We start from the raw sequence: 12929 nt of genomic DNA on the forward strand, positions 1-12929 counted from the left end.
ATATCAAAATTTCTGGACATTGTTTCTTGGGGATTGTTTTGTTGGTCATAATTTTGTTAGTTGGTTTCATGATTTATTGGAAATTTAACGGTGACGAGATACGAACACCGAAAAATCTCCTTGTGAACCAGGATGAAAGAAGCTCTTCCGGTCATATCGAAGGTGTGGTGTCAGTGAGTATTGGGCAAGATAAACCAAATGAATGTGCAATGAAGCAACCTACTAAAAGTGCTTGAACGACGATTTTTTGTAGAGACTTAGAAACTAGTTTAAGCATTATAACAAGAATTTGACAATAATATTTTCGAGAATATTCTTATTATGAAACGTGGAAGAAAACGATGTAAAATAACATAAATTTTCGATTGGTATTGAAAAGGTTCAAAAGAAAAGACAATAATCAGAAAAACCTAAGCTTTATAAACTGTGGCAGATGTCTTTGGTGATATATTGCATTTGAATTTTTCGGAGAGCAACTTTCACTTTTAGTAGACGCAGAATAATTAAAACTGTGATTATTTTTCAATACACGTGTTTTTTTTTCGAAATTTATATTTTGTTATAATCTAATAATCATTACCAATAGAAAATGTTTCATCGTGGCTCCGTATGATCAAGTAGAAACAAGAGTATCGATTCCCATGCGAAAGTTTTTATTTTTCAATTTTTGGATTTACGTACTTTACTACTTACAATATATATTTTTCAAAGATAAAATAGAAAATTAATCAAAAAAAACTTTGTTTATACCCCTTATTGCCATTGATGTAACCTAATAATATTACAAGAGATATTACTACAGTCGATTTTCTCTAATTCGATTTTCAAGGGACCAAAAATTGTTTTCAAATAGACGATATCGGCTTAACGAAATTCTCCCCGAATGATTACCCATGATGCATTGCGCAAAAAAATTCAGTTAGTCAATATTGTCCGTGAATTTTTTTACGCAATGCATCATGGGTAATCATTCGGGGAGAATTCGGAAAGCCGATATCGTCTATTAGAGAAAAATTGGGATTACGGAGAGTATTTTATACTACTTTTCAACTGAGGGGACCAATCTGGACCAATCTTTATTTCGAATTAGACCAAGATTCGAAAGGCAGAGGTTCGAATTAAAGGGTTATATAACATTATATTTGAAAGGTACAAAATCAAAACATAAAAATTACGTTTACTCCAAAGTCTTTCCACTAAATTTAAAAGACTTCGTTACACTCCTGAATCAGCAAGCCATTCTTTTCCAATATCTGCAATCATTCCATCGATTCTAGTTCTAGAAAGACCTTGTTAGGATTAAGTTCTATCCTTCTATCCCAAAAAGTAGTCGCTAAATAAAATTTTCTGACAAAGCCTTCTACATCCACCATACAAGTCTTGAATGTAACCACCAGAAATAATGAAATTTGTGTGGCCCACTCAGAAGAATCATGACGTCAGTTTCAGCACTGAAAAAATAATGAGAAAATTCGCTGATTTTCCTACAATTTGGCGAAATTAGTTTTGGCGAATCAAGAAAATTCTAAAATTTGGTGAGAATTAATATGGGCGGATGGAAAAAAATCCAAATTTGACGAGTAGTAATTCCTTTCTTTAACGTAAGGCTTATATTAAACGAAAGCGACCCCACGCCTACAAGTTTTTTAAATTTCAGTATAATTTCAACGTGTAGGCAACGTGTAAGAACTCATTTAAAAATTTCATATCTTCATATCGCAAATCATATTGGAAAACAATATTGGACCCAAAAGATTTGGAGGATTTAGTTAAGACCGTGAAAAGAATTTCATAAGCTGAAATTCTCTAACCATAATTATCCCTATAATTAGTCCCACTAGTTCAAACGAAAGGTTAAACTTACATTTCGGCAAATATTTGTTCATGTACTCCTGTTTCGATGTCAATTCTTTCAAATTCGTTTCCAGTTTAGAATTCATATCTTTCTCTTGTTGCTGTAGCAACGCAATCACCGAAGCTATACTTTCCAATACTGATTTCTGGTTCTTTTGGTCATTGGCCAAAAATCTCATTTCGGCTTCCGTGACAATATTTTCAATACCGTTTAAACGGCGCTCTGATAAGCGTAATTTAGAAAGAGCATTTCGTTTAAGAATTGTCTCAGTGTAAGCCTCCATTGGAACGACCTGAAATGAAAGTTGAGATTTGAAAACCTTGGCATCATTTCTTAACTTTAAGTTTTACACACCCAAAGGATTTATTGCTTCCAAAAAGGGCGTCATGTGTCGCCGGTACGATACTATAAAAGGACCGATCCCGTATGATCAAAGTGGAATTTAAAAGATTAGCAAATGAATTTCATGGTTTTTTGCACACTAAACTTGAGTCAATATACGGAGATTGAGGTCCATATGGTTGACATTTTCAAAAGAGCCTGGGAAGTGCAGATAGTTCTTAAACGCGGTAAAACCACGGGAAACAAGTTTGGTGAAATTGAGTCGTTAATAATGCTAAGACAGTCGTGATGATCAAGATTAATATGTGAAGTTGAATGTAATAATTTTCTAAACAAAGAAACTGAAAGTGAAAAACGGTCATAGAGAAACATTTAGCGATCATGTAGGATATCGAGGCGTGAAATATTTCAATACCCTGACTGGACTAAATATTTTGGAAACGTAGCTTGGGATTAAGTTTGGTCATAGAGAAGGTAATCAGCCGAAATTTCCCGCTTCAATCAGCAGGCTATCATATATCCTAACTGACACACAACGTTGTTTCAACGTTTATCTAATATTCACAACGTTATATAAACGGCAAGACAACGTTGTGTGTCAGCTGGGATAGAACAAACTGATTTTCAGTCTTACCAATGGGTTACAGTATTGTTTATAGTATCTGGTGAGTTTAGCTTTATCTTCTTTCTTCAAATTCTTTTCCAGTTGTAAAACAATAGATGCTCTTAATAGTGAAGCCTCTGCAACCATACGGCTGTAATGAGTGGTGAATTTAGATGTAATGAGAGCCACAAAGACAGAGAAAATGATGAATGATACGAAAATGTGATATAAAGTGATCAATGTTTGAGCTTCAGTTTTTTTAACTTCGACAAAATATCCGAGCATTCCTTGACCGAATGAGGAGGTGTAAACGTGGTAGAACTAAAAAAAAGAAATTTGATCATTTTATAGTGATTAATATATTGTGGCTAACACTTTACAGTTTGGAGAATAGAGTTGTTCATAAGTTTTTCTTAGGTATTGGCGTAAATTGAACCTACTGATTTTATAAGTGTTGTCATAAAACGCGTGTATCTACATCTACATTTAGCGTTTATAAATATTTATTTCGAATTGGATGCACCAACTGAAAAAGTAGACTGCTAACATCCACTAACGGATTCATGTTCCTGATATACCTGCGATTTTGTAGAGATTTGCAATAGATCTTATCGGAATTTTTGATTTTTCTAAAAAAGCGATGCATTGTGGGATTTTTTCGGGGTATTACAATAGAAATCTCTTAGGAATTCCTCGAGGGAATTCTATTTAATACCCCCGAAACATTCCCACAATGCATCGCTTTTTTAGAAAAATCAAAAACTCCGATAAGGTCTATTAGTGAACGATAAGACTTACAATATTATTCATTCCAACAAGAGAGTTAGTATCATTCTTGAGATTCGTCCATTGTACTTTATGTTGTGTGTGTTCAGGGTCCAAGTTCTGAATCTCTGTCAACACTTCATTGTTCCCAAAGTTCAACCAAAAGACGGCCGTGAAAGGAATGTACAATTGGATGTAAAGCAACGAGACTTGGACAGTCGTTAACAAAACCAAACCTGAAATAAAATAGGTGAGAGTAAAAAAATCAGTATGAAAATTATTCATATTCAGTGACGAATTCAAGAAAGTTTTTAATTTTTACGAAGGTATTTATTTTTTACTATGTACAAGGGTTGAAACATAACAAGGATCACTATCCAACGGACTTTATATTGACAGGAGTCCAGGTCCTGAATCTCTGCCAAACCTTCTCTTGTTGAAAAGAATCTAAAACACTTACTTGAAATTTTCAGGAACACAGCAAAGAAACGGAAACGATTCAAGATCTTCAACACTCTCAAAAATGAGAAAATGATCCCAACACCAAAAATACATTTGTGAGCAATAAACAATGGTTTGGAATCAACCGTCATGGTTAGAATACGAGTTGCAATAATGGCGGCGAGAACAATGAGCATGAACCATTCATAGAGAAACCAGGTCTTTTCTTTGCTACCTAAACTTGGGACGGATCTTATACGCTCAGTTTCGGCTTCCAAATTTTCACGATCGTTCGGCCATGATGGATGACAATAACGATAATTTGAGCGAATCAGATGTTGACGCCACTCGACCCAGGCTGTATGATACTTCATAGCGTCCTTCTTTATCATGACATCCTAACAAAGAGAAGAAAAGCCATTCACATTATAAACATTGGTTTATTTGAAATCAAAGTTTTTATTTTAGATGGTAATCGAATAAACACATTCCAAATGTGCATTAGACCTGAAATTACTAAGATAATTTTCTCGGAAATTGCGTCATATGACGTCACCTTCACGCTAATATGGGGATAAAGGCCCTAAAATAAGTTTTTCTTAATTCCTTGTAGGGTTATCTCACCTTGTAGAAGAAATAGATAGCAAAAGCTACAACCAACAATTCAAAAGCTATTTTCCATCCTTGTGAAGACCAGGGCCGATAGTAAGTGTTATCATCACGGAACGTGTAAGCCAGGACAAGCCAACAGACCAGGTAGATAAGAGTGATGAACAGTTTTCGAACAGTATCCATACGACCAAACAGTTTCCATTTAATGTCTATAGCTTTTTGAATGACGGGATGCATGACCAGCTCTGTGTCATCATAAATGGTGATAATCTAAAGTCAAGAAATGGATAAAGATTCAAGTCAAGTACTATGTTATAAAGTCAAACTGCAACTAATACCGGGTGCACCAAAAAAAAGTACACAACTTTGTCGAGATATTGTGACCTTCAGGATTTAATTTTTTTGCTCATTCTTTTTTATTAGTCTAGGTAATGTTCTAGTTGGTGAGTTGGGGAGTTGGGGAGTTGGGGAGTTGCTAGTTTCGAGTTGGGAACTTCGTAAAACTTTACGGCGACCGAAAATTTTCTAATTTAAACTAATGTAGCCCAAAAGTACAAATTTCAAATTAGCCTGTACCAAACATATTATTGACTTTAAGATCATGAAAATGGTAAGGTGCTGGCTATCAAAGCCAAAATACTTAGTACTGTTATGTCATTGTCGTAATGCTGACAACATGACACGTTCTTGTAAAAATATTGAAAAAATCTTCAAATACAATGATTGTCAAACTAATTCCCCAAAAAATATTGATCATACTGCAAGTGCGAACACAGCCGGCGAGGCGACCTTTTTTCCGATGTGTTCTGAGAGTATGTTTCATCTAGAAATTTCGATCTGTTCTGATCTTGAAAATTAATCAGCTAGAAATAATGATGTGTTCTGACGAGACAGGGGTATATAATCAAGTCATCAAATGTGTTCTTGTTGTCTAGGTAACCCTAGAAAGCTTCAGAACACATCTTTTAAGGAGACAGGGGGTATAATCAAGAGAAAATTGACGTGATATTGTTGCCTAGTAACCCTAGAAAGTTTCAGAACACATCTTTCGTGGGGAAAAACAAATATCTTGCAAGTTTGTACGGAAGCCGAGAAGGGACATCCAAACTTTCTTTTTTTGTCGACTTTTTTTCTTTTTTTGCCGACTTTTTTTCTTTTTTTGCTGACTTTTTTTCTTTTTTTGTCAACTTTTTTTCTTTTTGTGAAAACTTTTTTTCTTTTTTTGCGGACTTTTTTTTCTTTTTTTGAAAACTTTTTTTCTTTTTTTGCGGACTTTTTTCTATTTTTTAAAAAAGGTTTTTTTTTAATTTAACTTTACTTTTCGAGACTGCTTTCGACGAGGGCAAATTTTTGATATTATGCTCCTAATAAAGTGAAGAATTAAAAAGAAAAAATTGCCCTTCGAATCTCCTGCAGTTTTCGAGTGAATCGATAATCAATAAGTGAATTTAGATAATCAATAGAACTTATCAAAAGTCCCCCCCTTAACGTTTTTTTCAAGGTCTGAGCTATAGCTTTCAGCTATCGGAGGCTACCAATGAATTCAGTGTGAAAAGTAGATAAAGAAAATGGGCTTATTTGTTAAGTTTCGACCATCTGGTGCCGAGAAATGGCATTTTGAAGGCGAAAATGGTGTTTTCCGATGACGTCAGCATTTTGCTGCTGGGAGCATTTTTTAGGAAAAATCTTTCTCACAGCTGGCGGCTGGATAGCTCTAATTAATTGGTATTGTTTGTTAACTTTTGATGTCTAGATGTCGACATATATTTTGGTTTAAGTATTGAAAATTATCGATATTTTCAGCTGAGTCAGTAGTTTCTCAGTATATATACACCTTAGATATGAATTATCTCGAGATCTAGACACTAACTCGGACACTAAAACATAACAAACCATGCCATTTTTAAACCCGGGGGTTTTTTGAAAAAAAGAAAAAAAAGTCCGCAAAAAAAAGGAAAAAATGTCGGCAAAAAAAGAAAAAAAGTCTTTAAATCAAAAAAAGAAAAAAAGTCGGCAAAAAAAGAAAAAAAGTCCGCAAAAAAAGAAAAAATGTCAGCAAAAAAGAAAAATAGTCAGCAAAAAAAGAAAAAATGTCGGCAAAAAAAGAAAAAAAGTCGACAAAAAAGAAAGTTTGGATGTCCCTTCTCGGCTTCCGTAAGTTTGGTGAACTATTTTTCTTAGATTTTAGAACACATCCAACCATAAAGTAGTAATAAGTTTAGGGAGACAAATAGTGCGATAAAGGTTTCCTAGAAATCATTTGTATAAGATTGAAAGGTCAATTGAAAGGTCAAAACATGTGGTCTCCTAGAAGATAAGAACACATATTTCTAAAAAATCTTTCCGCCGGCTGCTTCTGCAAGTGATGCTTATTGTATAAAAGGATATAAGTTGACAGTCACCTTAGCCTCAAAAAATTCTTAGAAAAATAATCACACTTTCTTTTGTCATTTTATCATTGGAATTGACACTTTTTAATAAAAATTTTGATCAAATTATAAAATACAATGGTTTTAAAGTCACTTTAATCAAGATTTATATTTATACTCAATGTGATGCAGGAAATATAAATGGATATGAATTGACAGTAGAAAATAGCTTTCCATGCTCTCAGCGCACGTGTTTAAGGCAAATAAGCATATTACAGGTGGTTTATGTATTATACGTATTATATGTGTTATATATTACTCTCATATTACATTTACTTTCAAAATCGTACTTTTGATGTATGTTATTCATTTTCGGTTAGCCGTTTTTTAAAAACTCCCCAACTCCCCAACTCGAAACTAGCAACTCCCTAACTCGCGACTAGAATAGTTTCCAAACTCTTTATTTATTGTATAGAGGATGCTCTATAAAATAAAAAAAGAATGAACAAAAAATTTATATTCTGAAGGTCACAATATCTCGACAAACCTGTATACTTTTTTTTGGTGCACCCGGTAGTCCGGGAGAATTCTGGGCTCGTCTTTTTATGAGACGTATTATTAAAAACAGCTATTAGGAAAAGTCGAATGAGAAATAAATATTTTGCAAAATTTCACCTGACGAAAGTATTTTACCTCAAGAGGACTTTTTTGTATCATTGCTGTTTTCCCTTTCGTGCTGTTCTCCAAATGTTTCAAATACATGTGACTCTGCTTCAGTGACATGTTGGTGACAACGAATTGATGTAGAGCACAGTATGCAACGTGTGGCATCTTTTCTAGCAAGTAACTTATGCACGAATTGCCTTCTGAATCGTATATCCCCGCTGGAGCACCAATGTCCAGAAGAAATTGAGCTGTTTCTGTACTACCTGTTGAAATTAGGACAAAGTAAAGAGATATTGTAAGACTTAAATACATCAATAGTTTTAGCTGAGCCTCTTTTTTTACCTAAGCGTTTTTTTTTATTAGAACCCAGTTTATAAGAACTTCAAGGCTGAAATTCGCCGAAAAATTAAGAACATCGTAAGAACATGCCCAGCCTCAGTTTTGAGAGTCAAATATTGTCCGAATTTTACCAATTTTAAGTGCTCTTTATTTTGCATGATATTGTCGATTTAGACTAGTCTGAAAAATTAAGAACGCATATTTAAGAACATTGTAGGCTGAAAATTGCTAAAAAAATAAACACATCCAGACTCAGCCAAATTTTAGGTAAAACGTAAAACGGCTTTTAAAGACACCAAAATGGCCCAAATCCATTGCTAAGAATCTATGAGCTTTTTAAAAAAATTTATAATTATCATAAGATTTTAAAGCAAGTATCTTAAAGTCAGAAGAAACATTGGCGATTCTCACGATTTTGGCCTTTGAGAATTTTCTGTACATAGTTAAAACTGCGGGATTTTAAGATTTAAAAATTATCAGTACAATTCTTTTCTGGTACTGTGATAACTTCCGCCTTAGAATTAGAACACAATACTTTTCCGAGATTTCATGGATTTGATTAGAAGCTGTCAGAGCCATAGATGGAGCTTGTTATGCTATGAAAAATCTGAAGTTTTTTTGTATGCATTGATAAAAAACGGTTTGGTTATCACAACGACGAATTTACCAAAAGCTGAAAATATTTGGGTCCTATCAAGTTTTAAAATAATTTCTTTATGGTTCGTCAGATTTTATGGAAGAATCCGCAAAGTAAAAGTTAATCTGAAAATATTTTGTTACGTTGGGGTTACGTTTTTTTCCTTTGACTTCCAGCCTGTTTTTTCGGCCGTTTTGTTTCGATTTTTCTCCCGTCACTTACCCACTGACTCCCCCAAAAGTCAACGCGGTCATATTTTGCACATGTGAAATATCAAATGTCGCAAATATTTCGATGCTCTCAACCAATCAAAATGCTTATATTTTTTTGGGTCGCAAATAATTTTACTCATAGCATTTTTCCACGCATCTGTACCTAGGGGGCTAAGGAGGTCTTTTTTGGGAAAGTTGACCCCCTGGATTTTTCTTATTTTTCAGGACCCCCTTAGGGTTTTTCTTCTCATTTTTTGGACCACCCTGGATTTTCCACCTCTTTTTATTGACCACCCTGAATTTTTAAACTGGAAAAACAAGACCTTCTGGATTTTTTATTTTCCTGATGATTCTCGACGTCACATCTCCTGAACATAAGGGGTATAGATACGTTGAAATGCTATGAGTAAAATTATTGCCGACCCAGAAAAAATATAAGCATTTTGATTGGTTGAAATAATTGCGATATCTGATATTTCACATGTGCAAAATATTCTGTAAAAAGCCCATTAAAAGAAAGCCCAATAATACCTTGCTCTGCAGCTAGAAAAAGAACAGTACGATTTTGTGCATCTCTCTGTGTTATGCTTCCATCAAATTTGATCAATAGTTTCATCGTTGCCAATGAGTTGTACTTGGCTGCATAATGCATTGGTGTTTGATGTTCTGAATCCGTCTCTAAATCAACTCGGGCTGTAATTAATCGAAGAAAAAAAATGAGTTTTCGATCCAATAAGGATCAAGAGTAATTTGAAAAAGAATTTTTTTTAAACTATATAATCGTATGTTGAATTTTTTCCTAAAGCTAGGGTATTTTTCTTAGCTCAAATTGCGAAATAGACCTTTTGCTAATCACAGTGTAGTACAGTGTAATGTTGAATAATTAAAAACTTCGGCATCAAAACAATGATAAGAATAAAATTAGTGCACTTGGAGTTTTTAATTGTTCAACATACACTTTTTTATATAAGAACAATTTTATAAGAACAATGAGGCTCAAAAATGCCAAAAAATAAGAACAATTTAAGAGCAGTGGAGAGGCTGAAGTTAGAGAGTTATAGCAAAAAGAATCACTGGTTTATAAAATCCTCTAAATAGTAAAGTAAATAGCCAAAACTTGTTTTTTACCTTAGAAAAAATAAAAACAAAATAAGAACAATTCAAGGCTCAAAGTGCCAAAAAATTAAGAACAGCCGAGCCTCAGCAAAAATTTACTGGTTCTTATAAAAAAATCGTATCGTGATTAGCAAAGGTCTATTAATTCTTAGTCTTGCTAACACCTATGCAATTTGATTATACTTCGGAATGCATTCGCAAAATTAATTCTAAATTGACTTCCTTCCTTCCTTTAGATCATTAGCACGGTGAAAACGATATCATCCAGCATATCAAGCCGTTATCAGTAAAATCTATTTGAAAAATTCACTCTTAAAAGGAGTTTCACAACCGCCAACCACTATATGATCTATATCTTAAAAATAAAGATATCTTGATGAAAATTTCTACTAAGCAGTCGCTTCATTTTTCTGTTTTCTAAATTTGCTGCTTTTACATTTTACGTTATATCTTAAAAATTCAATAGATTGAGAGTAGTGTTAGGAAAAGTTACTATCAAAAATTGCAATTTGAACATTGTAAAATTAAAAAGAGAAATGACAAAAATTGCAAAAAAAAAAGTATATTCTTACCGCCACTAAGACAAAGAATTTTTGCAATTTCCACAGAGTTGATTGCAGCTGCCAAATGCAAAGGTGTGCGGCCCCATTTATCAGCCTTGTTAACATCAGCATTATTACGAACAATAAAGGACACGACGTCAGGGTGCCAGTCACGTACCATGGCGTGAAGGGCGGTTTGACCATACTCATCTGCGGCATTAATATCAACACCAGAGTTTATCAAAGATTGTAGAAATGCTAAATCGATTTCCGTTTTATCGTGCTGGTCAGTAAAGGTCCAAAGATATGTTAGCAAACCAAATTCCAAAGATTTGAATGACGGATCAGGAATAACTGATAATTTCGCTGGTTTATTGGCATCCAGATATGATAATCTTGCTTTGGTAATGAACGTTGGTCCAATACGGTATTTACCAGCTGTATCATAGCGTCGAGTACGCTTAAAGCGTGTATTGACATCTTGGATTTCTTGTTTGGAACTCATTAGTAGTACTGATTTAATATCGTTCTTAAGTTTATAAGACGGTTTAACAGAGGTTTGTTTTAAGATTGATTTCTTAGTGTTGTCCTCTCTCTTGTCAGGTGACTCTTCAGATGGTGTGTGACCGTTTAGACTTGACGTAGGTCTCGAAACAAGAGAACGACTCGATTTATGAGATTGAGGTATACTTAATACACTAATCGCATCTTCGACATCTATTTCATAAATAGAATTACTCTCGTCTTCAATAGCTGCTGGATTTCCAACCACAGTCGAAGCTTCTATATCATGTTGAACAGGTGACGGTGACGACGATTTAATACTGCCACCACCACGTAATTTTTTCATCATATCCATCACACGTCTCTCTTTCTACTCAAATCAATGTTATAGCAACTTAACCTTTTGTTATTGTTTTGTGCCCATTTAACAACCAGATAATTACTTTATGAATGTTTTTCCAGAAAAAATCAAAACACTCAATTCTCTAAAGGAAATCCAATTATTACTAAATTCAAAAAAATATTGTTATGGAAATATCTCTTTTACAAAACTAAAACATGTAACATTTTTTTCAGACCACCTCAACTTCGCATAACTCTCTCTACTTAACCAAATTTGACAACAACTTTCAGATTTTCTTTTGATAGCAAGCTGTATGGAAGTCAGCAATTTTTTTTCCATACACTTATATCACATATTATAGCAATTTCGATAAAACCTATCAGTAAAGAATTACTCTCCTCCGGAGTTAAGGAGAGGAAAATCACCATTACGTTAACAACGTCTGTACGGTGGAGTACATTCTAAATTATAGTATATTGATTGCAGCTAAAAGGGAATCAAATTAACTCATTACATTTAAATGTCATTTTTCGTTATCTGGGCGCTATCATGCATAGCAAACCGGTTACACGTTTTTTTATAAGAACATCAAAAATTTCTTAAGCCTGTTTAGCTTGTTGAGTTTTAAGCCTAAAATTGTTCTTAATACATTCTTAATTTCGCCATTTGTTGAGTACTTTTGTCCAAATTTTAATTTTAAATCTTAATTTTAAAATTTCAATTTTAATTTTAATTTTAATTTTAAATTTTATTTTTCGAGTAACGTAACTCTAAAACAAAATTTTAAAAAAATATTTCGAGTTACAAAACAACACTAAAAACTTTTTCGAGTTAAAAAGCCCATTTATGACGTCATAATTTGAGACTTGTGACGTAACATTCGTCGTAACTCGGGTTTTTGTAACTCGGGTTTTTGTAACTCGAGTTTTTGTAACTTGGGTTTTCCGGGCCTCTGTTTTCACACATCCCTTTAGAGCTTTAGCGTGGAGTGCAGAAAAAAATCACAATCTGATCTCATGTTAGTAAAAACATGATCGCCTTTGCCGAAGACTCATTCTAAAGTCGTATTTTAAAGGCAATAATAATTATATTTTGTTATGAAAGGCAAAAATAATAACATCTATGTTATTCCCAAGAGCAATTAAAAATAACAAACTCTTTCTCTTTGCTTTGATCAATCCGTTGCTTTGATTTGAACGCGTTATTTTATGGTAGTATTATGCGGCCATGTTCCTTTTGTACTCAACTCTGTGTGGTAAAAGTTCTATGTGATCGCACATCTAAAATACTAAAATAGAACCAAGACAGATTGCACTGACTGGTCTGAGCTACTTCATAATTTTAGATCCCATACTACTTCACACAGAGTTGAATACAATTGGTTCCGTGGTAGCATTATGCGGCCATGTGCCTTTTGTACTCAACTCTGAAATCTATTGGAATTAAGTTATGATGAATAACAATCAGAATAACAAAATGCTCTTTAGAATATTGTTTTACCACAAAACATTTCTAAAATTTGCTGTTATAATTAATCCAATTGAAAAAATATCATCATTTTACAATTACTAGGTCTAAAGCC

The 12929-nt window shown here is 33.6% G+C and overlaps 1 protein-coding gene across 1 annotated transcript; it reads right to left on the reverse strand.

Annotated features, from left to right (window-relative positions):
- Positions 1-373: 373 nt before the first annotated feature.
- On the reverse strand, positions 374-11683 carry LOC136797573 (transient receptor potential channel pyrexia-like). Its single transcript, XM_067054158.1, has 9 exons — positions 10531-11683; positions 9374-9535; positions 7682-7917; positions 4632-4889; positions 4027-4405; positions 3600-3802; positions 2832-3122; positions 1865-2147; positions 374-1451 (listed from the first exon to the last, which is right to left on the reverse strand). The coding sequence occupies exons 1-9, from the start codon at positions 11357-11359 to the stop codon at positions 1432-1434; spliced, it is 2661 nt and encodes an 886-aa protein (XP_066910259.1). The 5' UTR covers positions 11360-11683; the 3' UTR covers positions 374-1431.
- Between the last annotated feature and the right edge of the window lie 1246 nt (positions 11684-12929).

Source organism: Clytia hemisphaerica, unplaced genomic scaffold (assembly GCF_902728285.1).
Source record: "Clytia hemisphaerica strain Z4C2 unplaced genomic scaffold, Clytia hemisphaerica genome assembly, whole genome shotgun sequence".
Taxonomy (NCBI): Eukaryota; Metazoa; Cnidaria; class Hydrozoa; order Leptothecata; family Clytiidae; genus Clytia; species Clytia hemisphaerica.

What these genes read in the sequence shown, in the direction of transcription:
- LOC136797573 (XM_067054158.1), bottom strand. Translation starts at nt 11,359, where the DNA reads ATGGATATGATGAAAAAATTACGTGGTGGTGGCAGTATTAAATCGTCG. An exon ending in TACAAAAAAGTCCTCTTGAG is followed by an intron (nt 4,890 to 7,681) that starts GTAAAATACTTT and finishes TCTTGACTTTAG; the next exon opens with ATTATCACCATTTATGATGA. An exon ending in TGTGTTCCTGAAAATTTCAA is followed by an intron (nt 3,803 to 4,026) that starts GTAAGTGTTTTA and finishes ATTTTATTTCAG; the next exon opens with GTTTGGTTTTGTTAACGACT.